General features: G+C 43.2%; 1 protein-coding gene across 1 annotated transcript; it reads right to left on the bottom strand.

The window, feature by feature from the left end:
• LOC115167441 (V-set and transmembrane domain-containing protein 2B) lies at nt 1-27,931 on the bottom strand. Its single transcript, XM_029721855.1, has 5 exons — nt 27,264-27,931; nt 26,350-26,537; nt 25,391-25,420; nt 24,396-24,795; nt 1-1,028 (listed from the first exon to the last, which is right to left on the bottom strand). Exons 1-5 carry the CDS (start codon nt 27,334-27,336, stop codon nt 940-942), a joined length of 780 nt encoding a protein of 259 aa, XP_029577715.1. The 5' UTR covers nt 27,337-27,931; the 3' UTR covers nt 1-939.

Raw genomic sequence — 27,931 nt, 5'->3', positions numbered from 1 at the left:
GCCTTTGATGTCAATTTTTATTTAAAAAAACAACAACTTTTATTTCAACTGGTGTTGGCAACATACCAATACGTTTTTTTTTGTTTGTTTTTATAAATGAATGTCTTACCTTTGACCACCATATCTTTAATAAAAATAAACATTATTGAAGGTGACTAACAACAACTATGGTAATGTGTGCCTTATTTAATCAAAATATATAAGGTCATATTTGTATACATCATGAAACAACGCTTGAGAAGAGAGAGAGAGAGAGAGAGAGGCAACAGAACTACATAGACTCACAGTCTCCGTGAATGAACCAAACATAAAAAAGCCCCATCTCTGATGTCTGTGGGAAAAAAACATGATGGGTTTCTGTTCAACAGCTCATGCAAATCAACCTAAACAAACATGAGGAGTGGATCTCTTTTAGAATTCAAAAAAAAAATCAACCAAAAGCAGATATGATCAAAATCATTTCGAAATCCTGAAAAATGAATTCCAAATCAAATCCATAGAACTGAAAATATAATACAAATAGAAAAGAAAACATAAAAAGATATCCACCCCGAAAATAAATAAGAACAGCCATGCATGAAGCACGGCAGATACTATTTGGAAACTGGACGCAGCGTTTAGTGGATGTTGGTTGTGTGTATGACACAGAGGTGAAGTTCTTATTCACATAGATTCCTTGTTTCATGCTTCTCATACAATCCATATGAATCCAGTTCTTAGACGTGTTCTCTGTTAGTCCCAGTCAGAAGACCACCGTCTCCTCCTTCTCCTTTTCTTTCATTCCGTCCTTATATCGTCAGTCCTTTCTTCTCCTCTCTTTGCCATTCGTTTCCCTCATCCTCAGTGATGTGCCATAACGGTTTACATCTATATATATTTCCCTTTCGTTGTTTGGTACATGAAGTAAAAACTTTCGGCTCGTCGTTTGGTTGAAGTCTCTTACTGGGAAAACAGGAAGGGGAGGAGCTTATGCAGGATCAGGAGAGTGATGAAGAGGAACGGATCAGTGGTGGTAACGGCTCCAGAACCTGGCCAGACAAAGAAAACCAGAGGGGGGTAGAAAGGTCAGTGGAAATGACTCTGTGCTACAAATCAAACCTGCACACAGAAACCGAGGAGAGATACAGTGTTAAGACAGTACCATGGATACCTGGCTGTGGTGAATGGGAACAATGGGGGATCCTCCGGAATAAAGGAAGCTCACAGTAGCTCATGATAGCTATTAACTCCATGCCAGGAGTAGAATTTTGTATTACCTGGGCCATATTTCACACAATTATGCCACTTGCAGATAAAGGTGAGATAGAGGTGAGAGTTTCATCCACGTTGCCTGGCTACCTTTTGAGTAGATGAAATGGCGGCATCTACTTATGATGGTTTTGTACAGGAAAGGTGGGAGACATCCCGGGGTAGAACCTGGCTATGAGGAATAGTGGCCCTTGGATATAGCTCCTAATCCCTGTTTGACACGTTTCATTTCCTGTTTGAGCAGTAGAGCAACTGCTGGCTAAAAGCTGTTTCATTATGATACACGCACACCCTCTCACATGAGCACACATGCTCGTTTACACACGCACACATATGCATAAACGGACACGCACGGTTGCCTGATAAACAGACCCCAACAAACAAAAATCAGGCCAGATGGATTTTTCAGATCACACACACACACACACACACACACACACACACACACACACACACACACACACACACACACACACACACACAAGCGGAATGAGTCAATGTTTAACTAGGCTGGAGTTTCTGTGACATCTCCAGTGTGAATCGGCAGTCTGTTTTTTCATTCTCGTGTCTTCCCCGGGCCATGCCCCACTACACATCCACACACCAACGTTTCCATCATCCCCCAGCCCAAAGACACAGCATCAACTCAAAGACATGAACTCTGCTACACGCAAACAGAGCAATACACGTGCTTAACAGGGACTTACAAGACTCACCCGGAGCCAGGCCAGCTGTCTTAATCACAAACAGAACTGCATTGAATTCAGGACAAAATGGCGTGAGTGAGAAAGCATTAGACCAAATGTCTTTCTCCGTACTTGGCTGAACGTTGATTTGCTGATTGGCTCTAATCTTCGCATCAATTCCCCTTGTTTCTCCCTCGTTCCACTTCTATTGTTTCTATCTCTAACGTCCCTCCAGCCGCTCTCTGTTTATGTCTCTGGCTCTGTACCTCTTTGTAAACTGTATCCGTTCTTTTGTGTCCCACCCCCATTTTATTTTTTGCCACATTTCTCTTTCTTTGCCCTTTAAAATCTCTCTCTATCCGATCTGCACTCTCTCTGTCTTCCATGGTCATTGAGTAGATTGACTGTGGTGTGATGGACAGCATCTGGACAGGGCAGCTTATCTGACCCTCCTCACCAAGGATCCAAATGACAGGTGTTTATTTGAGGCTATCTGGAGACAGCCGGCTCTGACGACCCCTGTCAGTCCCTCGCGACGCACCCCACCTCAGCCCCAATCAGCCCCTTACAATCCCCCCTTATGGCAGGTGCTTACACAGACATCTTTAAAATGTCCAATCCAATCTAAATTTGTCGAACAAATGATTTCCCGAGAAGAAATCGTGATAACATATAACCACCTTAGTATTAGAAAAGCACTTTGGGATTGAAATGTGGAAACAGAGCAGGATTAGGACCAGGACCAGAGGACTGCGTCAGATCACCTTTTGAAATGGGTTAGTCCCGCAACGTGTGAATGATCCACATCTGTTAAAAGTTCACATCTGGTGTTGATAGATATTCATTTAGCACTAGATATTCAGGTGCACCGCTTGAGAAACCAGAACTTCTTCTCACACACTGATTCCTGTAACATGTATATAACATCTTTGGCACAAACCCCCTCTATTCTATGTTCTATTCTACTCTGTTCTATAGAATATTCTACAACTTCATCAGACTCAAGGAAAAGTTATTTTTTTCTATCTACAACTACATTAAACCAATTGGTTCACCCTGTGTCATCTATGGTAATCTTTATCAGACACTCTCCTACTCAGACAATTAAAATATGTGTTCATTGTAGATGGAATGCAGGTAAAGTTATGTTAAATACGAAGGTCAAACAAAAGCAATGTAAATAACAAAATGAATAAACCCACACGAATCAGCTAAAACCTGAGAACTTCTCCTAGGACCATTGTAGCCATAATCACTCCACACGTTAACACAGCAGTCATCAAAGATGTAACACCAAGGCATTACTCAATCCACACTAATCCCCCTCCTGTAAGCACTACATAAGAGAATAGAGACATCAGGGATTGTAACATACTCTCTTTCACGGAAACATGGCTCTCTCGGGATATGCTGTCGGAGTCGGTACAGCCACCTGGATTCTCAGTGCATCGCGCCGACAGAAATAAACAAGAATGGCGGGGATATATGTTCCATGATTAACAACTCATGGTGTAATTGTAACAACATACAGGAACTCAAGTCCTTTTGTTCACCTGACCTAGAAATCCTCACAATCAAATGTCAACCGTATTATCACCCAAGAGAATTCTCATTGTTATTGTCACAGCCGTATATATCCCCCCTCAAGCCGATACCACGACGGCCCTCAAGGAACTTCACTGGACTCTATGCAAACTGGAAACCATATATCCTGAGGCTGCATTTATTGTAGCTGGGGATTTTAACAAAGCAACTTTGATAAAAAGGCTACCTAAATTTTATCAGCATTTCGACTGTAGCACTCGCGCTGCAAAAACACTGGACCATTGTTACTCTAACTTCCGCGATGCATACAATGCCCTCCTCCACCCTCCTTTTGGCAAATGACTCCATTTTGCTCATCCCTTCCTATAGGCAGAAACTCAAACAGGAAATAGAATAAGACTACTCAATGCTTTTCTGACCAATCGGAATCCACGCTTCAGGATTGTTTTGATCATTGGGATATGTAGCCTCAGAGAAATATTGACGTATACGCTGATTCGGTGAGTGAGTTTATAAGGAAGTGTATAGGAGATGTTGTACCAACTGTGACTAAAACCTAACCTAACCAGAAACCATGGATAGATGGCAGCATTCGCGCATAACTGGGAGAGTGTACCACTGCATTTAACCATGGCAAGGAGGCTGGGAATATGGCAGAATACAAACAGAGTAGGCATTCCCTCCGCAAGGCAATGAAACAAGCAACATTTCAGTATAGAGACAAAGTGGAGTCGCAATTCAACGGTTCAGACACGAGACATATGTGGCAGGGTCTACAGATAATCACGGACAACAAAAGGAAAACCAGCCACATCGCGGACACCGACGTCTTGCTTCCAGCAAACTAAACACCTTCTTTGCCCGCTTTGAGGATAATACAGTGCCACCGACGCGGCCCGCTACCAAGGACTGTGGGCTCTCCTTCTCCATGGCCGATGTGAGTAAGACATTTAAACGTGTTATCCCTCGCAAGGCTGCCGGCCCAGACGGCATCCCTAGCCGCATCCTCAGAGCATGCGCAGACATGCTGGCTGGTGTGTTTACGGACATATTGAATCTCTCCCTATCCCAGTCTGGGGTCCACACATACTTCAAGATGGCTACCATTGTTCCTGTACCCAAGAATGCAAAAGTAACTGAACTAAATGACTATCGCCCCGTAGCACTCACTTCTGTCATCATGAAGTGCTTTGAGAGACTAGTCAAGGATCATATCACCTCCACCTTACCTGTCACCCTAGACCCACTTCAATTTGCTTACCCCCCCAATAGGTCCACAGACGATGCAATCGCCATCACACTGCACACTGCCCTATCCCATCTGGACAACAGGAATACCTACGTATGTAAGAATGCTGATCATTGACAACAGCTCAGCATTCAACACCATAGTACCCTCCAAGCTCATCATTAAGCTTGAGGCCCTGGGTCTCAAACCCACCCTGTGCAATTGGGTCCTTAACTTCCTGACGGGCCACCCCCAGGTGGTGAAGGTAGGAAACAACATCTTCACTTCGCTGATCCTCAACACTGGGGACCCACAAGGGTGCATGCTCAGCCCCCTCCTGTACTCCCTGTTCACTCATGACTGCATGGCCATGCACGCCTCCAACTCAATCGTCAAGTTTGCAGACGATATAACAGTAGTAGGCTTGATTACCAACAATGACAAGACAGCCCACAGGGAGGAGGTGAGGGCTCTCGGAGTGTGGTCTCAGGAAAATAACCTCTCACTCAACTTCAACAGCACAAAGGAGATGATCGTGGACATCAGGAAACAGCAGAGGGAGCACCCCCCTATCCACATCGATGGGACAGCAGTAGAGAAGGTGGAAAGTTTTACGTTCCTCGGCATACATATCATTGACAAAGTGAAATGGTCCACGCACACAGACAGTGTTGCGAAGAAGGCGCAACAGCGCCTCTTCAACCTCAGGAGGCTGAAAAAAATGTGGCTTGTCAACCAAAACCCTCACAAACGTTTATAGATGCACAATTGAGAGCATCCTGTCGGGCTGTATCACCGCCTGGTATGGCAACTGCACCGCCCACAACCACAGGTCTCTCCAGAGGGAGGTGCGGTCTGCACAACGCATCACTGGGGGCAAACTAGCCCTCCAGGATACCTATAGCACCCGTTGTCACAGGTAGGCCAAAAAGATCATAAAGGACAACAACCACCTAAGCCGCTGCCTGTTCACCCCGCTACCATCCAGAAGGCGAGGTCTGTTCAGGTGCATCAAAGCTGGGACCGAAAAACTGCTTCTATCTCAAGGCCATCAGACTGTTAAACAGCCATCACTAGCACAGAGAGGCTGCTGCTTACATACAGACTTGAAATCATTGGCCACTTTAATAAATTGAACACTAGTCACTTTAATAATGCCACTTTAATAATGTTTACATGTCTTGCATTACTCATTTCATATGTATATACTGTATTGTATACTACAGTATCTATTGCATCTTAGCCTATGCCACTCTGACATTGCTCATCCATATATTTATATATTCTTATTCCATTCCTTTACTTATATTTGTGTGTATTAGGTATTTGTTGTGCAATTGTTAGATATTACTTGTTAGATATTACTGCACTGTCAGAACTGGAAGCACAAGCATTTCACTACACTCGCAATAACATCTGCTAACCATGTGTATGTGACCAATACAATACAATTTGATTTGATTTATTTGTTTACTCTCAGAAGAGCAAACACTGCTCCAACTCCAAATTCACACGACACTCTGTTGGGGTCTGTCTTGTTTATCTTTGAATCATGTTTTAGTACCAGTGGATATCTCTCTGTAGGAATGACATTGCCTTGCCTTGGGGTTCAGATGATTCTCCCCTGAGTTTTGAATCAATCAAAGCATACACTTAACCTCAGAACACAGTGTCTGTAAGATCATCTGTCTACTGCAGATAAATCATTTAGCCAATATTTTTACATCCATTGGAAATGTAGGTTTGTGAGAGTAACCTCGACTATTAAAAATACAATTAATTCAATAGTCTATTTAACTGCAGACAATCTGCTATACTTTATATAACACACCACATTCAAATATTCGTAAACTAAAACCTGGACATTGGGTTAAAAAGCCATCTGTGGTGTATGAAGTGGGGGTGTTGAAATTTGGCAAATGAATGGGCCCAACACATTATTTGGAGATCACATTGCAGCTCATTGGGGCCAAAGGGAAGCAGAAACAATATACCTTTCATACAGTGTACAACACTAGCTATGACTCAGCTACATGCCCTGTTCGCACAATAATTACTGTCATTAGTACACCAGCGCTCTGAGGTTGGAAGGTTCCACACTTGATTTCTCTCTCTCTCTCTCTCTCTCTCTCTCTCTCTCTCTCTCTCTCTCTCTCTCTCTCTCTCTCTCTCTCTCTCTCTCTCTCTCTCTCTCTCTCTCTCTCTCTCACTTTCTCCCTCAAACATTAGCAGACATTGAGAATGTACCTAAAACAGAACCCCTTGGTTAGATACGAGGGTTTCTGTAGAGTAACAGCTATGCACTGTGTAGACCTGTAACAAATGGCCATTAGGATGACATCACTATTCTCAAAGGTTACGGTTGGCATCTGCTAGAAGGGGGATGATTAGGAATCGCATATGGGGGAGGACAAAGAGAGACAGAGAAGAAAATAGGGAACTATTGGCAGGTGGTTGACTTTGTTCTATTTGTTTAATTGGACTGAACAGACAAAGAAGGATTTTGTATGATATTTTCTCTGGTGTGTGCCTAAGTTTGTCATCATGGATACATACGGGTCAAAATTCAACGTTCTTTTTCGTTAGGGGGAGGTTGAACTCCGACAGGCTTCTTCGCCACAAGGAAACAAAAAGCCTTGGAAGTTCAATAATACAAGCTGAGGGCGAGGCAAACAAGGACTCCTCCACCACCACCCTCAGCTTGCAGTGCGTCATAGGTTTTTAACTCTGACTGCTTGGGGTAGCTGCAATAGAGAGAACTGAAACAGAGATTTACCATTATGGATTGCCAGCTACCATTGTTCCCTACATGTCATGTAGTGTCTTTCCTTACAGGTGAAAGTGACCACTCATTTAAGTGAGAACTCTAATAGAGTAATGTAAAGAATAATAGAGTAATGTAAAGTCCCCATAACCGTCCAGCCATCATCTGTCACAGATATGACAAAACCAGCACAGTGTCTTTTGCCAGGATTTTTTTTTTTACGGAAGTCAATCAACACCACATTGGGAGAAGTAAAGTGCTTCCCGCACAGTCTGACAGTTACCTAACACTTGTCATAATTGTCCTTGGAGAGGAGACTGACAACTGAAAAACCACATCAGCCTGTTAACATGCAGACACACACAGTGCCCATTACCTCAGACGAATGTACTCTCTCACATTGCTACCTCCCTCGCCAAATCTTCACAAACGGACAGGAAAATCAGCCATGTCCAATATACAGTTTAAAATATTTAAATGTATTTTAACCACATTTGATAGTAATGCAACTAACAGGCATGCATGGCATAAACACACACACACACAAACACACATAGGATGAGATAAGACTGGGTGTTTAATGAGGGATTGAGACAGCTGTCCAGCCAGAGACAAATACTCTTGGGTAGGTGTATTTGAGTGAGCTTTTGCATCACTTCTGTCTGGCTGTCCTCTTGCTCTATGCTATCCTCCTCACCTCCTACCAAACAAGCTCACCTGCCAAGTCATTGCCCCCGAACTGCTGAGTGAACACAGTCCGTTTTTTAAAATATATTTTCATATCCTACTGCTCTCTCTCTCTCACCTCACTTTCATTGTGAATAATACAAACAGCAACATTATTGAACTAACTCCCACAGTTACATCCACAATGTGGAATATTTCCACTAACCAAATGTTCCTTTTAATCACGCAGTTCCCAATCAATATAGATAGTCAATAAAATTCTAATTTGAATATTCTAGTGAATTAATTTGATGATGAATCAATTAATGATCTAAGTAATAGCGGTTCACATTGTAATTGGCTTTCGGATTGGCTTTATATGCAGGTTGATTTTGTGAAACAAGTGAGCCGAATTACTGAGATACGTAACAAAAATATATTTCAGATGAATTTAAAGTAAGTGGAAACAGTAATGTATATTATGCTTGGGAGGTGCCACAAACAAAGAAATGTGACGAGATTAAAATCTTTACAATAATATTCTGTTTCTAATGTTGAAAAAATGCTGGGATTAGTAATTGTGATTCCATGGATGGTTGTAGCACAGTTTAACGTTTCAACAAGGGTCCATTTCACTGCCGTGTAGTAGATGTTCTGTTAAGTGAATTGAGAACCAGGAGGAACATTCACAACTATGCCGTCGCCACACATTCCACTGTGAATTCATGATAGACAACCTCCATCCCCAAAGTGTTAGTTAGCCACTAATCCTCCATGGGACTATCTATCTGGTTCCCTGTGAAGCGCTGGAGAATGGTGCACTGAACGTTTATGTTATCCCAGCAAGGCCACCAAACCCCCAGATGAAAAATGAAAATGTGAGAGGCAATTTGAGACACCTGACAGTGTGCTGAGGGCCCGGCTTATCTGCCACATGCCCGTGACATTTCCCCTTTAATATTAATTGTTTCTGCCACTCAGCCAGATGACATTGCAGAAAAGTGACAGATGCACGCATTTCCGAGAGGTGGGCAGATCGCATTTTTTTCCCCTCAGCTGTCGTTATTGTGGTAAGACAGGAGAGGGCCAATCTTTCAAACATGCCAGGGTGCTTTTTAACCTTCACAATCTGTTGACAAATATGTTGAGGGGTTCACTTAAAGAAGGAAAAAAAGCCAAGACAAATTCTGTATCCCTCCGTCAATGTAAAAGTGTCAGGGAGGCACTTTTACATGGATTTATTTACTGGATTTGATTTAGTCTGACAGAGATACATGATGAGAGACAGAGAAGCAAATAATGACCAGCCAATTTGAAGGAATATAGCAGCAATGAGGAAACAATATCCATCAGATTCTCCTAAATTAACAGGTGAGCTTGCCCTGCTCTGTCTTGGACAATCATGTTTAGACAACAAGCCCAGAGGTCAGTCTGTAATACCGCTGATCCTCAGATGATGTTGCTTTTCGATACTAAATCAGTATTTAGAACTGAAGCACACAAGTATTACTACTCAGTATGAGGCATATACGAATGTTGGTCAGTCAATCCAATTGCCCTGACAATGGCTGCCTGACCTTAGCTCGTTGTGTAATCAAAGCAGAGCACAATTGTATTCAAGTCTACCAGTCAAACAGTGAAAAGGATTCTGATTTTAGAATTTGGAATTAGAGCCTAGCGGTAATATTGAAAATCGACGACATTAGACTATTTTGACATTTAGGTTAATGAGAGAGAGAGAGAGAGAGAGAGAGAGAGAGAGTGAGAATGAGAGAGAGAATGAGAGAGAGAATGAGAGTGAGAGAGAGAGAACGAGGAGAGTCCGTGAACTGGCAGTGGTATTGTTTGATTTTCTTGCCAAATGGCCGCCTCCGTCTCGCTTCGCTAAGGACAGCGCTGGCCGAGCACGCTGATCCACAGTGCCAGTTCCTAGGAGAGGGCGTTTAACATGCTCCAGGCTATTCTCACATCCACAGTACATGTCCAGGATGGCAGCGTCAGTGTTCTGAACAGTCCAACATGAGGAGGACTAACAGCATGGTGCCATTCTATTAGCCTGGTGTTTTATGCGTGATTACCCCTCGGTTGGCAGTTATCTTCATTCAGAAAGTAAGGGTTCGACTCACATAGAGAAGACCAAATGGATCCCAGGCCTCTGGATGAGAGAGTCTGCTAAATGACTAACATGTAGAATAAATGTATGCTCCGATTACTAACCTTTTTTTTGTTTTACCTTACTAGGCAAGTCAGTTAAGAACAAATTCTTATTAACTTGCACAACTCTGTTGGTTATATTTTCAATGGAACTCAAGGCTCTGTAGATGGCATTGGCATCAAGCATACATTTAGATATACAGTAGGGCAAAAAAATATTTAGTCAGCCACCAATTGTGCAAGTTCTCCCACTTAAAATGATGAGAGAGGCCTGTAATTTTCATCATAGGTACACGTCAACTATGACAGACAAAATGAGAAGAAAAAAAATCCAGAAAATCACATTGTAGGATTTTTTATTAATTTATTTGCAAATGATGGTGGAAAATAAGTATTTGGTCAATAACAAAAGTTTATCTCAATACTTTGTTATATACCCTTTGTTGGCAATGACACAGGTCAAACATTTTCTGTAAGTCTTCACAAGGTTTTCACACACTGTTGCTGGTATTTTGGCCCATTCCTCCATGCAGATCTCCTCGCGAGCAGTGATGTTTTGGGGCTGTCGCTGGGCAACACGGACTTTCAACTCCCTCCAAAGATTTTCTATGGGGTTGAGATCTGGAGACTGGCTAGGCCACTCCAGGACCTTGAAATGCTTCTTACGAAGCCACTCCTTCGTTGCCCGGGCGATGTGTTTGGGATCATTGTCATGCTGAAAGACCCAGCCACGTTTCATCTTCAATGCCATTGCTGATGGAAGGAGGTTTTCACTCAAAATCTCACGATACATGGCCCCATTCATTCTTTCCTTTACATGGATCAGTCGTCCTGGTCCCTTTGCAGAAAAACAGCCCCAAAGCATGATGTTTCCACCCCCATGCTTCACAGTAGGTATGGTGTTCTTTGGATGCAACTCAGCATTCTTTGTCCTCCAAACACGACGAGTTGAGTTTTTACCAAAAAGTTATATTTTGGTTTCATCTGACCATATGACATTCTCCCAATCCTCTTCTGGATCATCCAAATGCTCTCTAGCAAACTTCAGACGGGCCTGGACATGTACTGGCTTAAGCAGGGGGACACGTCTGGCACTGCAGGATTTGAGTCCCTGGCGGCGTAGTGTGTTACTGATGGTAGGCTTTGTTACTTTGGTCCCAGCTCTCTGCAGGTCATTCACTAGGTCCCCCCGTGTGGTTCTGGGATTTTTGCTCACCGTTCTTGTGATCATTTTGACCCCACGGGGTGAGATCTTGCGTGGAGCCCCAGATCGAGGGAGATTATCAGTGGTCTTGTATGTCTTCCATTTCCTAATAATTGCTCCCACAGTTGATTTCTTCAAACCAAGCTGCTTACCTATTGCAGATTCAGTCTTCCCAGCCTGGTGCAGGTCTACAATTTTGTTTCTGGTGTCCTTTGACAGCTCTTTGGTCTTGACCATAGTGGAGTTTGGAGTGTGACTGTTTGAGGTTGTGGACAGGTGTCTTTTATACTGATAACAAGTTCAAACAGGTGCCATTAATACAGGTAACGAGTGGATGACAGAGGAGCCTCTTAAAGAAGAAGTTACAGGTCTGTGAGAGCCAGAAATCTTGCTTGTTTGTAGGTGACCAAATACTTATTTTCCACCATAATTTGCAAATAAATTAATAAAAAATCCTACAATGTGATTTTCTGGATTTTTTTCTCCTCATTTTGTCTGTCATAGGTGACGTGTACCTATGATGAAAATTACAGGCCTCTCTCATCTTTTTAAGTGGGAGAACTTGCACAATTGGTGGCTGAATAAATACTTTTTTGCCCCACTGTATGTGTTGTTGGGTGACATTACTGAATCAGAAGTCTGGACTAGTTGTGAAAGCAGAGGTGAAGCACTGCACTCAAGGACACAGGTAGAGTTGTAAACTGTAGAAATGATTCCTCTGGAGTCCTCTCCTCCAGTCATAGCCCACCAGCTTTCCTCCTCTGCCCTGAGGACAAAGCCACAGCGAGGAGAGAACAGCCACCCCGACAAGCCACAACATACGTTGAGCAGACACAACACTGAGTAAGATAGACACAATAGGGAAGGAACAGAGAATGGAACTCCCCACCATGTCTCCTCCAAGGGCCTCTAAAGTCTTTCTAAAACCCTTGAGGACCCCCAAGTAAAGAGGTCACAACCCTGGCAACAGCCTATCATTAGAGGAGGGGCCTTTTCTACATTACCCTGCAAACCACCAACGCACTGACAGAAATAGCCAGGAAAGAGGAGGAGAAGTCTGGAGACATGCTTCCAGCCAGAGAAATTAACATGGTCTCCCTGGCTGCTTTCACATCGTGTCTGTACACACACATGCAGGCACAATCAAAACATACATCAGCACACAGCCTCCCTGTGGCTCAGTTGGTAGAGCATTGTGTTTGCAATGCCAGGGTTGTGGGGTCGATTCCCACGGGGGGCCAGTATGGGGAAAAAAATGTATGAAATGAATTGAAATGTATGCATTCACTACTGTAAGTCGCTCTGGATAAGAGTGTCTGCTAAATGACTAAAATGTACGTGTACATGCTAATGCACATAAACAGGCAAGTGTGATCCCACATACTGAGAAATATAAGTATCCACCTTCCCTATCCCCAGCCAGACATGTCTCCCATGCTGCACCACCACTGCGTCAGCAGCTGTAAGTCTGATATGGCAGAACGGTGAATGAAACCCTCCTGTGGAGTCTGTGAAATGTAATTATTCAGCAGTATGCTTCATCGATCAGTAGCGAGTCTGGCGTGTGAGATAACCCCCTGCTCGCTCTCTCCAAAGGCTACTTTAAGGCGCTCTCACGTTATAATGTGGAGATCATGAGGAGACATATCCATTGTGAATCATATCATTTCTTTCTCTGTATGGTGGACACTATAAAGGCAAGAACATGTCACTCTCCTCAGTGGGTAATCGTAAGTATTCAACCCCCCTGTTGGATTTTCCACATTTTGTTGCATTACAAAGTGTGAATTAAATGGATTTAATTGTGATTTTTTGGGGGGGCATCGAGCAAGACAAAATATTCCAATATCAATGTGAAAGAAAAATTCTGATTTTTTTTTCTCATGAAAAATAAAACACTAATTTACCTTGATTAGATAAGTATACACCCCTGAGTCTGATAAAACCAATACATACATGTTAGAAACACCTTCTTTAGCGGTTACAGCTGTGAATCTTTCTGGGTATGTCTCTAAGAGCTTTCCACAGATAGATTGTGCGATATTTTCCCATTATTCTTTTAAAAATTCTTCAAGCTCTGTCAAGGTGTTGGGAATCATGGCGAGACAGCAATTTGGCCACTCAGGAACATTCACTGTCTTCTTGTTAAGCAACTCCACTGTCGATTTGGCCTTGTGCTGTAAACTCAGCAAAAAAAAGAAACGTCCCTTTTCAGGACCCTGTCTTTCAAAGATAATTCGTAAAAATCCAAATAACTTCACAGATCTTCATTGTAAAGGGTTTAAACACTGTTTCCCATGCTTGTTCAATGAACCATAAACAATTAATGAACATGCAGCTGTGGAACGGTCGTTAAGACACTAACAGCTTACAGACGGTAGGCAATTAAGGTCACAGTTATGAAAACTTAGGACACTGAAGAGGCCTTTCTACTGACTCTGAAAAACACCAAAAGAAAGATGCCCAGGGTCCATGCTCATCTGTGTGCCTTAGGCATGCTGCAAGGAGGCATGAGGACTGCAGATGTGGCCAGGAAAATAAAGTGCAATGTCCGTATTGTGAGACGCCTAAGACAGCGCTACAGGACGGACAGCTGATCATCCTCGCAGTGGCAGACCACGTGTAACAACACCTGCACAGGATCGGTACATCCGAACATCACACCTGCGGGACAGGTACAGGATGGCAACAACAACTGCCCGAGTTACACCAGGAACGCACAATCCCTCCATCAGTGCTCAGACTGTCTGCAATAGGCTGAGAGAGGCTGGACTGAGGGCTTGTAGGCCTGTTGTAAGGCAGGTCGTCACCAGACATCACCGGCAACAACATCATCGCATATGGGCACAAACCCACCATCACTGGACCAGACAGAACTGGCAAAAAGTGCTCTTCACTGACAAGTCGCGGTTTTCTCTCACCAGAGGTGATGGTCGGATTCACATTTATCGTCGAAGGAATAAGCGTTATACCGAGGCCTGTACTCTGGAGCGGGATCGATTTGGATGTGGAGGGTCCATCATGGTCTGGGGCGGTGTGTCACAGCATCATCGGACTGAGCTTGTTGTCATTGCAGGCAATCTCAACGCTGTGCATAACAGGGAAGATATCCTCCTCCCTCATGTGGTACCCTTCCTGCAGGCTCATCCTGACATGACCCTCCAGCATGACAATGCCACCAGCCATACTGATCGTTCTGTGAGTGATTTCCTGCAAGACAGGAATGTCAGTGTTCTGCCATGGCCAGCGAAGAGCCTGGATCTCAATCCCATTGAGCACGTCTGGGACCTGTTGGATCGGAGGGTGAGGGCTAGGGCCATTCCCCCCAGAAATGTCCGGGAACTTGCAGGTGCCTTGGTGGAAGAGTGGGGTAACATCTCACAGCAAATCTTGTGCAGTCCATGAGGAGGAGATGCACTGCAGTACTTAATGCAGCTGATGACCAGACCAGATACTGTTACTTTTGATTTTGACCCCCCCTTTTTCAGGGACACATTATTTCACTTCTGTTAGTCACATGTCTGTGGAACTTGTTCAGTTTATGTCTCAATTGTTGAATCTTGTTATGGTCATACAAATATTTACACATGTTAAGTTTGCTGAAAATAAACACAGTTGACAGTGAGAGGACGTTTCTTTTTTTGCTGAGTTTATGTTATTGTCCTGCTGAAACGTGAGTTTTTCTCCCAGTGTATGGTGTAAAGCAGACTGAAGCAGGTTTTCCTCTAGTATTGTGCCTGTGCTTAGCTCCATCCCATTTATTTTTATCCTGAAAAACTCCCAAATCTTTGCCGATTTCCATACCATGATGCAGCCACCACCATGCTTGAAAATAATGAGGCAGTTACTCAGTAATGTGTTGTGATGGATTTGCCCCAAACATAAGTCTTTGCATTTAGGCCAAAAAGTGTTTTCCTTTGCTGTGTTTTTTCTCCCAGTTTTACTTTAGTGCCTTTTTGCATACAGGATGCATGTTTTGGAATATGTTTATATATATATACAGTGGGGGAAAAAAGTACTTGATCCCCTGCTGATTTTGTACGTTTGCCCACTGACAAAGAAAGGATCAGTCTATAATTTTAATGGTAGGTTTATTTGAACAGTGAGAGACAGAATAATAACAAAAATATCCAGAAAAACGCATGTCAGAAATGTTATAAATTGATTTGCATTTTAATGAGGGAAATAAGTATTTTACCCCCTCTCAATCAGAAAGATTTCTGGCTCCCAGGTGTCTTTTATACAGGTAACGAGCTGAGATTAGGAGCACACTCTTAAAGGGAGTGCTCCTAACCGCAGCTGGTTACCTGTAAGAAAGACACCTCTCCACAGAAGCAATCAATCAATCAATCAGATTACAAACTCTCCACTATGGCCAAGACCAAAGAGCTCTCCAAGGACAAGATTGTAGACCTACACAAGGCTGGAATGGACTACAAGACCATCGCCAAGCAGCTTGGTGAGTAGGTGACAACATTTGGTGCGATTATTCGCAAATGGAAGAAACATAAAAGAACTGTCAATCTCCCTCGGCCTGGGGCTCCATGTAAGATCTCACCTCGTGGAGTTGCAATGATCATGAGAACGGTGAGGAATCAGCCCAGAACTACACAGGAGGATCTTGTCAATGATTTCAAGGCAGCTGGGACCATAGTCACCAAGAAAACAATTGGTAACACACTACGCCGTGAAGGACTGAAATCCTGCAGCGCCCGCAAGGTCCCCCTGCTCAAGAATACATAAACATGCCCGTCTGAAGTTTGCCAATGAACATCTGAATGACTCAGAGGACAACTGGTGAAAGTGTTGTGGTCAGATGAGACCAAAATGGAGCTCTTTGACATCAGCTCAACTCGCCGTGTTTGGAGGAGGAGGAATGTTGCCTATGACCCCAAGAACACCATCTCCACCGTCAAACATGGAGGTGGAAACATTATGCTTTGGGGGTGTTTTTCTGCTAAGGGGACAGGACAACTTCACCGCATCAAAGGGACGATGGACGGGGCCATGTACCGTCAAATCTTGGGTGAGAACCTCCTTCCCTCAGCCAGGGCATTGAAAATGGGTTGTGGATGGGTATTCCAGCATGACAATGACCCAAAACACACAGCCAAGGCAACAAAGGAGTGGCTCAAGAAGAAGCACATTAAGGTCCTGGAGTGGCCTAGCCAGTCTCCAGACCTTAATCCCATAGAACATCTGTGGAGGGAGCTGAAGGTTCGAGTTGCCAAACGTCAGCCTCGAAACCTTAATGACTTGGAGAAGATCTGCAAAGAGGAGTGGGACAAAATCCCTCCTGAGATGTGTGCAAACCTGGTGGCCAACTACAAGAAACGTCTGACCTCTGTGATAGCCAACAAGGGTTTTGCCACCAAGTACTAAGTCATGTTAAGCAGAGGGGTCAAATACTTATTTCCCTCATTAAAATGCAAATCATTTTATAACATTTTTGACATGCGTTTTTCTGGATTCTTTTGTTGATATTCTGTCCTTCACTGTTCAAATAAACCTACTATTAAAATTATAGACTGATCATTTCTTTGTAAGTAGGCAAACGTACAAAATCAGCAGGGGATCAAATACTTTTCCCCCCTGTGTATATATATATATATATATATATATATATATATATACACACCATGCCTGTGAAGAGTTTGGACACACCTACTCATTCAAGGGTTTTTTCTTTATTTTTACAATTTTCTACATTGTAAAATAATAGTGAAAACATCAAAACTATGAAGTAACACATATGGAATCATGTATTAACCAAAAAGTGTTAAACAAATCAAAATAGATTTTAGATTTTAGATTCTTCAAAGTAGCCACCCTTTACCTGGGTGAGTGTTTAGGCATTGGGCCAGTAACTGAAAGGTCCCTGAGCTGACTAGGTAAAAATCTGTCGCTCTGCCCCTGAACAAGGCAGTTAACCCACTGTTCCCCGGTAGGCCGTCATTGTAAATAAGAACTTGTTCTAAGCTGGCTTGCCTAGTTAAATAAATGTTAAACATTTTTTTATATATCTTGATGACAGTTTTGCACACACTTTCCCTCAACCAGCTTCATGAGGTAGTCACCCGGAATGCATTTCAATTAACAGGTGTGCCTTGTTAAAAGTTAATTTGCGGAATTTCTTTCCTTCTAAATGCATTTGAGCCAATCAGTTGTGTTGTGACAAGGTAGGGGTGATATACTTAAAATAGCTCTATTTGGTAAAAACCAAGTCCATATTATGGAAAGAACAGCTCAAATAAGCAAAGAGACAGTCCATCATTACTTTAAGATGTGAAGGTCAGTCAATTTGGAAAATGTCAAGAACTTTTAAGGTTTCTCCAAGTGCAGTTGCAAAAACCATGAAGCGCTATGATGAAACTGCCTCTCATGAGGACCGCCACAGGAAAGGAAGACCCAGAGTTACCTCTGCTGCAGAGGATAAGTTCATTAGAGTTAACTGCACCTCAGATTGCAGCCCAAATAAATTCTACAATAACAGACACATCTCAACATCAACTGTTCAGAGTGGACTGTGTGAATCAGGCCTTCATGGGCAAATTGCTGCAAAGAAACCACTACTAAACATCAATAAGAAGAGACTTGCTTGGGCCAAGAACCTTTTTGAGACACAGAGTAGGTGAACAGATTATCTCTCCATGTGTGGTTCCCACCGTGAAACATGGAGGATTAGGTGTGTTGGTGTGGGAGTGCTTTGCTGGTGACACTGTCAGTGATTTATTTTGAATTCAAGGAAATCTTAACCAGCATGGCTAACAGCATTCTGCAGCGATTCACCATCTCATCTGGTTTGTGCTTAGTGGGACTATCATTTGTTTTCAACAGGGCAATGACCCAACACACCTCCAGGCTGTGTAAGGGCTATTTGACTAAGAAGGAGACTGATGGAGGGCTGCATCAGATGACCTGGACTCCACAATCACCCGACCTCAACCCAATTGAGATGGTTTGGGATGAGTTGGACCGCAGTGTGAAGGAAAAGCAGCCAACAAGCGCTCCGCATATGTGGGAACTCCTTCAAGATGGTTTGAAAAGCATTTCAGGTGAAGCTGGATGAGAGAATGTCAAGAGTGCTCAAAGCTGTCATCAAGGCAAAGGGTGGCTACTTTGAAGAATCTCAAATGTAGCATATATTTTTATTTGATTAACACCTTTTTGGTTACTACATGATTCCATGTGTTATTTAATAGTTTTGTTGTCTTCACTATTATTCTATAATGTCAGTTGTCAGTTAGGTCAGTTAGGATAACCACTTTATTTTAAGAATGCGAAATGTCAGAATAATAGTAGAGAGAATGATTTATTTCAGCTTTTATTTATTTCATCACATTCCCAGTGGGTCAGAAGTTTACATACACTCAATTAATATTTGGTAGCATTGCCTTTAAATTGTTTAACTTGGGTCAAACGTTTTGGGTGGCCTTCCACAAGCTTCCCACAATAAGTTGGGTGAATTTTGGCCCATTCCTCCTGACAGAGCTGGTGTAACTGAGTCAGGTTTCTAGGCCTCCTTGCTCGCACACACTTTTTCAGTTCTGCCCACAAATTTTCTAGAGGATTGCGGTCAGAGCTTGGTCATGGCCACTCCAATACCTTGACTTTGTTGTCCTTAAGCCATTTTTCCACAACTTTGGAAGTATGCTTGGGGTCATTGTCCATTTGGAAGACCCATTTGGGACCAAGCTTTAACTTTCTGACTGATGTCTTGAGATGTTGCTTCAATATATCCACATAATTTTCCATCTTCATGATGCCATCTCTTTTATGAAGTGCACCACTCCCTCCTGCAGCAAAGCACCCCCACCACATGATGCTGCCACCCCCGTGCTTCACGGTTGGAATGATGTTCTTTGGCTTGCAAGCTTCCACCTTTTTGTTTCATCAGACCAGAGGACATTTCTCCAAAAGTACGATCTTTGTCCTCATATGCAGTTCCAAACCGTAGTCTGGCTTTTTTTATGGCGGTTTTGGAGCAGTGGCTTTTTCCTTGCTGAGCGGCCTTTCAGGTTATGTTGGTATAGGACTCATTTTACTGTGGATATAGATACTTTTGTACCTGTTTCCTCCAGCATCTTCACAAGGTCCTTTGCTGTTGTTCTGGGATTGATTTGCACTTTTCTCACCAAAGTACGTTAATCTCTAGGAGACAGAACACGTCTCCTTCCTGAGCGGTATGACGGCTGCGTGGTCCCATGGTGTTCATACTTGCATAGTATTGTTTGTACAGACAAACGTGGTACCTTCAGGTGTTTGGAAATTGCTCCCAAGGATGAACCAGACATGTGGAGGTCTACATTTTCTTTCTGAGGTCTTGGCTGATTTCTTTTGATTTTCCCACGATGTCAAGCAAAGAAGCACTGAGTTTGAAGGTAAGCCTTGAAATACATCCACAGGTACACCTCCAATTGACTCAAATGATGTCAATTAGCCTATCAGAAGCTTCTAAAGCATGACATAATTTTCTGGAATTTTCCAAGTTCTTTAAAGGCACAGTCAATTTAGTGTATGTACACTTCTGACCCACTGGAATTGTGATACAGTGAATTCATAGTGAAATAATCTGTCTGTAAACAATTGTTGGAAAAATTACTTGTGTCATGCACAAAGTATATGTCCTAACCGACTTGCCAAAACTATAGTTTGTTAACAAGTCATTTGTGGATTGATTGAAAAACAAGTTTTAATGACTCCAACCTAAGTGTATGTAAACTTCCGACTTCAACTGTATATATATATGTATATATATATATACTGCTCAAAAAAATAAAGGGAACACTTAAACAACACATCCTAGATCTGAATGAAAGAAATAATCTTATTAAATACATTTTTCTTTACATAGTTGAATGTGCTGACAACAAAATCACACAAAAATAATCAATGGAAATCCAATTTATCAACCCATGGAGGTCTGGATTTGGAGTCACACTCAAAATTAAAGTGGAAAACCACACTATAGGCTGATCCAACTTTGATTCAATGTCCTTAAAACAAGTCAAAATGAGGCTCAGTAGTGTGTGTGGCCACCACGTGCCTGTATGACCTCCCTACAACGCCTGGGCATGCTCCTGATTAGGTGAAGGATAGTCTCCTGAGGGATCTCCTCCCAGACCTGGAGTAAAGCATCTGCCAACTCCTGGAAAGTCTGTGGTGCAACGTGGCGTTGGTGTATGGAGCGAGACATGATGTCCCAGATGTGCTCAATTGGATTCAGGTCTGGGGAACGGGCGGGCCAGTCCATAGCATCAATGCCTTCCTCTTGCAGGAACTGCTGACACACTCCAGCCACATGAGGTCTAGCATTGTCTTGCATTAGGAGGAACCCAGGGCCAACCGCACCAGCATATGGTCTCACAAGGGGTCTGAGGATCTCATCTCGGTACCTAATGGCAGTCAGGCTACCTCTGGAGAGCACATGGAGGGCTGTGCGGCCCCCCAAAGAAATGCCACCCCACACCATGACTGACCCACCGCCAAACCGGTCATGCTGGAGGATGTTGCAGGCAGCAGAACGTTCTCCACGGCGTCTCCAGACTCTGTCACGTCTGTCACATGTGCTCAGTGTGAACCTACTTTCATCTGTGAAGAGCACAGGGCGGCAGTGGCGAATTTGCCAATCTTGGTGTTCTCTGGCAAATGGCAAACGTCCTGCACGGTGTTGGGATGTAAGCACAACCCCCACCTGTGGACGTCGGGCCCTCACACCACCCTCATGGAGTCTGTTTCTGACCGTTTGAGCAGACACATGCACATTTGTGGCCTGCTGGAGGTCATTTTGCAGTGCTCTGGCAGTGCTTCTCCTGCTCCTCCTTGCACAAAGGTGGAGGTAGCGGTCCTGCTGCTGGGTTGTTGCCCTCCTACGGCCTCCTCCACGTCTCCTGATGTACTGGCCTGTCTCCTGGTAGCGCCTCCATGCTCTGGACACTACGCTGATAGACACAGCAAACCTTCTTGCCACAGTTCGCATTGATGTGCCATCCTGGATGAGCTGCACTACCTGAGCCACTTGTGTGGGTTGTAGACTCCGTCTCATGCTACCACTAGAGTGAAAGCACCGCCAGCATTCAAAAGTGACCAAAACATCAGCCAGGAAGCATAGGAACTGAGAAGTGGTCTGTGGTCCCCACCTGCAGAACCACTCCTTTATTGGGGGTGTTTTGCTAATTGCCTATAATTTCCACCTGTTGTCTATTCCATTTGCACAACAGCATGTGAAATCTATTGTCAATCAGTGTTGTTTCCTAAGTGGACAGTTTGATTTCACAGAAGTGTGATTGACTTGGAGTTACATTGTGTTGTTTAAGTGTTCCCTTTATTTTTTTGAGCAGTGTATATATATATATATATATATATATATATATACTACATGATCAAAAGTATGTGTACACCTGCTCTTCGAACATCTCATTACAGAATCATAGGCATGAATATGGAGTTGGTCTACCCTTTGCTGCTGTAACAGCCTCCACTCTTCTGTGAAGCCTTTCCACTAGATGTTGGAAAATTGATGTGGGGACTTGCTACCATTCAGCCACAAGAGCATTAGTAATGTTGGGAACTGATGTTGGTTGATTTGGCCTGGCTCGCAGTCGGCATTCCAATTCTTCCCAAAGGTGTTTGATGTGGTTGAGGTCAGGGCTCTGTGCAGGCCAGTCAAGTTCTTCCACGCCGATCTCGACAAACTATTTCTGTATGGACCTTGCTTAGTGCACAGGGACATTGTCATGCTGAAACAGGAAAGGACCTTACCCAAACTGTTGCCACAAAGTTGGAAGCACAGAATCGTCTAGAATGTCTTTGTATGCTGTAGCATTAAGATTTCCCTTCACTGGAACAAAGGGGCCTAGCCTGAATCTGCTTGGCCATGGGAACCCATTCAATGAAGTTCCCAATGAACAGTTGTTGTGCTGAAGTTGCTTCCAGAGGCAGTTTGGAACTTGGTAGTGATTGTTGCATACGAGGACAGACAATTTTTACTCACCAAGCCCTTCAGCAGTCTGCGGTCCAGTTCTGTTAGCTTGTGTGGCCTACCACTTCGCATCTGAGCCATTGTTGTTCCTAGACATTTCCACTTCACAATAACAGCACTTACAGCTCATCAGGGCAGCTCTAGCAGGGCCGAAATTTGATGAACTAACTTGTTGGAACGGTGCCGCGTTGAAAATCACTGAGCTCTTCTGCCATGCCATTCTACAGCCAATGTTTGTCTATGGAGATTGCATGGCCGTGTGCTCGATTTTATACACCTGTCAGCAACAGTTGTGGCTGAAATAACCGAATCCACTCATTTGAAGGGGTTTCCACATACTTTTGTATATATACAGTATATATAGTGCATTCGGAAATTATTCAGACCCCTTCACTTTTTCCACATTTTATTATGTTACAGCCTTATTATAAAATTGATTAAATTGTTTTTTTCACCCTCATCAGTCTACACACAATACCCCATACTGACAAAGCAAAAACAGTTTTTTAGAAATGTTGCTAATTTATGATACGTAAAATGTAATATCACATTTACTTATTCAGACCCTTTGCTCAGTACTTTGTTGAAGCACATTTGGCAGCAATTATAGCCTCGAGTCTTCTTGGGTATAATGCTACAAGCTTGGCACATTTGTATTTGGGGAGTTTCTTACATTCTTCTTTGCAGATCCTCTCAAGCTCTGTCAGGTTGGATGGGTAGCATCGCTACACAGCTATTTTCAGGTCTCTCCAGAGATGTTCGCCTGGGTTCAAGTCCGGCCTCTGGCTGGGCCACTCAAGGACATTCTAAGACTTGTCCCGAAGCCACTCTTGTGTTGTCTTGGCTGCGTGCTTAGGGTCATTGTCATGTTGGGAGGTGAACATTTGCCCCAGTCTGAGGTCCTGAGCACTCTGGAGCAGGTTTTCGTCAAGGATCTCTCTATACTTTGTTACGTTCATCTTTCCCTCGATCCTGACTAGTTTCCCGTCACAGCCATGGAACTCTGTAGCTGTTTGAAAAACACCAATGGCCTCATGGTGACGTCACTGAGCAGTTTCCATCTTGTCCTGCAGCTTAGTTCAGAAGGACAACTGTGTCTTTGTTGTGTTTGGGTGGTTTAATACGTCATCCACAGCATCATTATTAACTTGACCATGCTTAAAGTGATGTTCAATGTCTGATTTGTCATGGTTACCAATCTACCAATCACTGCCCTTTTTTATGAGGCTTTCGAAAGCTCCCTGGTCTTTGTAGTTGAATCTGTGGTTGAAATTCAATACTGAGGGACCTTGCAGATCATTTATGCATGGGGGTCAGAGGAAGGGATAGTCATTCAAAAATCATATCAAACCATATTATTTCATACAGAGTGAGCCGATGTAATTTCTTATGTGATTTTGCCAAAACAAAAGAGGTGAATACTTTTCAAACAACTGTAGTTATTTTAGTTATTTCATTTGTAGGCCTATTCATTTGTTAACATTTGTAGAATTTTCTTTTCACTTTGACATTATGGCGTGTCTATGATACCCACTGTATATACACACCTTCCCTCACTCTCCATAGTCTGACTATAGGCATATATGTCCCAGCATGTATAATTTGTGTTTATTTATTAAGGTATGATGAAAGAAACAATACCTCCCCTTAAGAAACACTGCCCTGTGAAGCAATATAATTACATGTAATGGGTGTTGTACTCTACAAGCATCATCAAATGAATTATTTGTAAATAACATTATATTATTCAATGACAATGAAAATGTCAGTGAAATGTATCTTTCACTTTAAAAAGGACAGATCACTGGTCAGAATGACATGCTACTGAGGGTCTGACTGGAGATTGAGGAGAAACACACACACAAACTCCCGTATTCTCGCCCTATATCACTAGGTGTCACTGTTGCACTTTAACTTACCTGCTCCATGCTGCTGTCGGAGGATGGCCGCATTGCCGGGCCTCGGCGAAGCTGAGGACTTTGCTGCGGAGGCAGTGGTCGTCGTGCTGGCGGGGAGGGGGCCATGTCCCGCCGGAGGAGGCACACGAGGCTTTCCCTGACCCGGTTCAGAGGTAGCCCGCCCCCCTGCCACCGCGTCTTTGCTGTTCCTCAGTGGCCATCTATTCTGGATGTGGGACACGGCCTCCTCGGCCACCATGCCATCACGCGGAATCACCCGGAGGGTGGCTTGAACCTTGTATTCCTGAGTCTCGTCGGAGTACAAGTCAGAAACTCGGCACTCGTACACCCCTTCGTCCTCCTTCCGCACCTTGGACAGACTAAGCCTGTGAGATATGGCGCTGCCCTGCACCCTCACAGTCTACAAAGAGAAACAGAAAATGAGAAATTGCTACATGTACAATATAACCTGTTGGTTTCGACAAGAAATATGTCTATATCAAAGTAGACTAGGCCGGCCACTCATTAGACTACTGCCACATATGTATCACGTGATGAGGGCTTATGCATTTGATAGCCTAAAGCCTAAAGGCCTATTATCCAAAAATGCAAAAATGTTTGGAGATTTAACGCTGCCTGTTGTGTGGCAAGTGTCTGAATACATTTCAAAACAAGATTAGGCTATATTTATATTCCAAATGCGACATGATAAGCATAAGCCAGCCAGGTTGGAGACAACTGTACAAAATGGAGTCCTAAGTCTAGAAAAAACATGCTTGGAAAAATGTCCAGTTGCACCAGTTACCTCCATTCATTTGTGCTAAAATATTGGCCATCGGCCTTCGTAGTGCCACTTGGCCATTGCTCAAATGCATTATGGCACTTAACTGTGCAGCCATATCTAAATACAATATAAAGCGAACATTTGAAGAAATCAGATAGATATCTCCACTATGATAAAGTTTTAGCGTGAATGCTTCAGCTGGACATGGTTAGTGACAAGAGGAAACACTTACGCTTATTTTTGTAGCATCCTTTTGAGTGACCTGAAACCAGAAATGTGTCGAAGTGTTATGGTCAGCCAGAGACACAAGACTGCATAATACTCTCTTTCATAGCAATTACACGTTAGGATATGAGCCTCACCACAATGGAATTCCCTCTGCGCAGTTTTTAATTTTTATAAAATTATATATTTTATCTTTATTTATACAGGTTTTTTCTCAGTGAGATAACATCTCTTTTCCAAGCGAGACCTGGTCCAATAGCAATGTAGCTTTCGACAGTGTAAAATTGTTTCTACAACTGCGTGCAGTAGAATCAGCACCATGGACAGCAACAGTTGCGCTGTTTCCAAACTTGTCCCAAACATCAGCACCATGGACAGCGACCGCTGCATTAGCTCTCGAGCAGTCATAAATAGTCGGTTGTGTTTTCTAGTGCATGTTTAATGTGGTTAAATAACAGAGCAGAAACTACAGATGGGGTTGTTCTATGTCCCTGAGTCGATTGCAACAGAGGCGCAGAGGGCGTAATCATGTCACAGTTATCCAACAGCATTATGGAATATTCCAACACGGGCATTTCCGCTGCATGCATGAGAAATCTCCCTGAACTGATTTTAAAAGCCAACAAGTGCCATTTGTATCATTAGGTGTGTCGTCCCCCCTCCCGCCCACCCCAATACACCCCCCCCCCAACCCTTCTTAATATAAACGGCCACACAGTGTTAATAATCTCCAGTATATCCACTCACATGCTTTTAGTTGGCAACATGTTGTAATAAAGTCCATAAAATAAATAGCGACATATGTCGTACATATGGCGATGCCATCATGAAAAGACAGATTTACACTTACAGCTACGGCCGTGTGCAATCACTTTTGGTGCAACTTCGAACATTTAAACAGAGCCCCTCTCAGTAGCTGCCCGGGAGCAGCCCAACCTGCCCTCCCTGTCATGGGGACAGCATTACCTTGGCTCTGTTCGCCGGAGCGCTTATTTGCAGTTCGTGTACATGTTCTTTAGGTGTTGTCTCCTTTAGGTACCACCACTGGATCTCAAGCGAGAAGGGCGATGATCCGATGGCCCGAAAGGCGCACGGCATCTCCACGTCTTCTCCCTCACTGACACTCACATCTTTGGGCACTTCAGTAAATGTAGCTACCGTTGGGAAAAGACAACAGATATAATAGATTAATATGGTGGAATAGCAAATTAACAAAGGTCTGAGATTATGTAGCCTCGTGACAGACAACTGAAATGCGCTTTAGTGATATCCGTAACCAAATTGTCTTTATTCCGCAATACAATCATATTCAGGTTCCCATTCAATCTAAAATATCAGTTTATAATAGTTTAATACTTAAAATAGACAATGAAGCAATGACGCAAAGGTAGACTACACAACTAGGCGTATTAGCGTTATGTGACCAGTGCACTGTGAATTGAAATGACCATGGCTTTTGATATACCTGTAACACAATAAATACAAGTATTTGGTCACCATGAGAATACTAATTATTGTTGCTTTACGTGTTTTGAGAGATCATGTTCATTTAGCATGAGGCTTAGCATAACTGAGGGAATGTGGACATAATGCACAACTACTGAAGCACAGTCTTGACATGTGTGCGTCTAATACTTTATTCCTATCAGTCTATTCTCTCACACATGTATCATTTAATCGACAACGTCATTTGTTTTTTTTTTCTTATAACGATCAAGTTACTGCAGCAGAATAATGCGCTAGACTTCAAATAACGACCGGGTCCGGTCCATATCACAACAGCTTGAAATCAAAAATCTAACGACAGGGGCTGTTCGATTGAAAGCATTTGTGTTCACCATCAAAAGCACGGCATGCCACGACTGACAAAGTTGACTTACCATTTACACAGAATAACAAGGGTGCATTAAGAATTAAATAATAAAGAACGCCGTTGAGTCCCCGTTTTTCCATCTCATAGATAGGCTAGGGTAGTTAGATTAGAGAGCGCGCAAAGACGGTCATTTGACCATAAATGTATCTTTATAACATCAACATTTCAATTTCCATGATGGGCAAGCGTTGGTCTCTGATCTGTTGGGTTATTCGTCTGCTTTTCCAAAGATTTAGGATAGTTCACAAGATCCAAATAACGTACTCCAATGTTTTCCTGCCAGCCAGGCGAAAAACGTACAATCCAAAGGTGCGAACCAGAATACCCTCTCTTGATAAGTGAGAATGTTCTGCAGCTACTCTATATTTTGTTATTATCCCTTTATAACTGTGATTCCTTATTTCCTGATGTGCTTCAGGTCGAAACCAAACTTCTTCTCGGCTGAAAGAAACCTGCTCATTCTGCTTTCCACATGAAGGGAAGGTTTCCCGGGCACTTCTCCAAGACCCATTACATAACCATCCTTGTGTCCGCTCCCATAAAGAGGACCTGCCGAGGACGAGATTCCCGTGTTTTGTACTAAGACCTGGAGGATCAGTAGATAGTTCCCAGTTTCGCGAGCGGATCCCTTTGCTTTGTGTGCGAGTGCATATCAGCGAGGAGGCGCTTTAGCAT

The sequence above is a fragment of the Salmo trutta genome, chromosome 29 (genome assembly GCF_901001165.1).
Source record: "Salmo trutta chromosome 29, fSalTru1.1, whole genome shotgun sequence".
Classification (NCBI taxonomy): domain Eukaryota; kingdom Metazoa; phylum Chordata; class Actinopteri; order Salmoniformes; family Salmonidae; genus Salmo; species Salmo trutta.
This window is presented reverse-complemented; position numbering and strand designations above follow the sequence as displayed.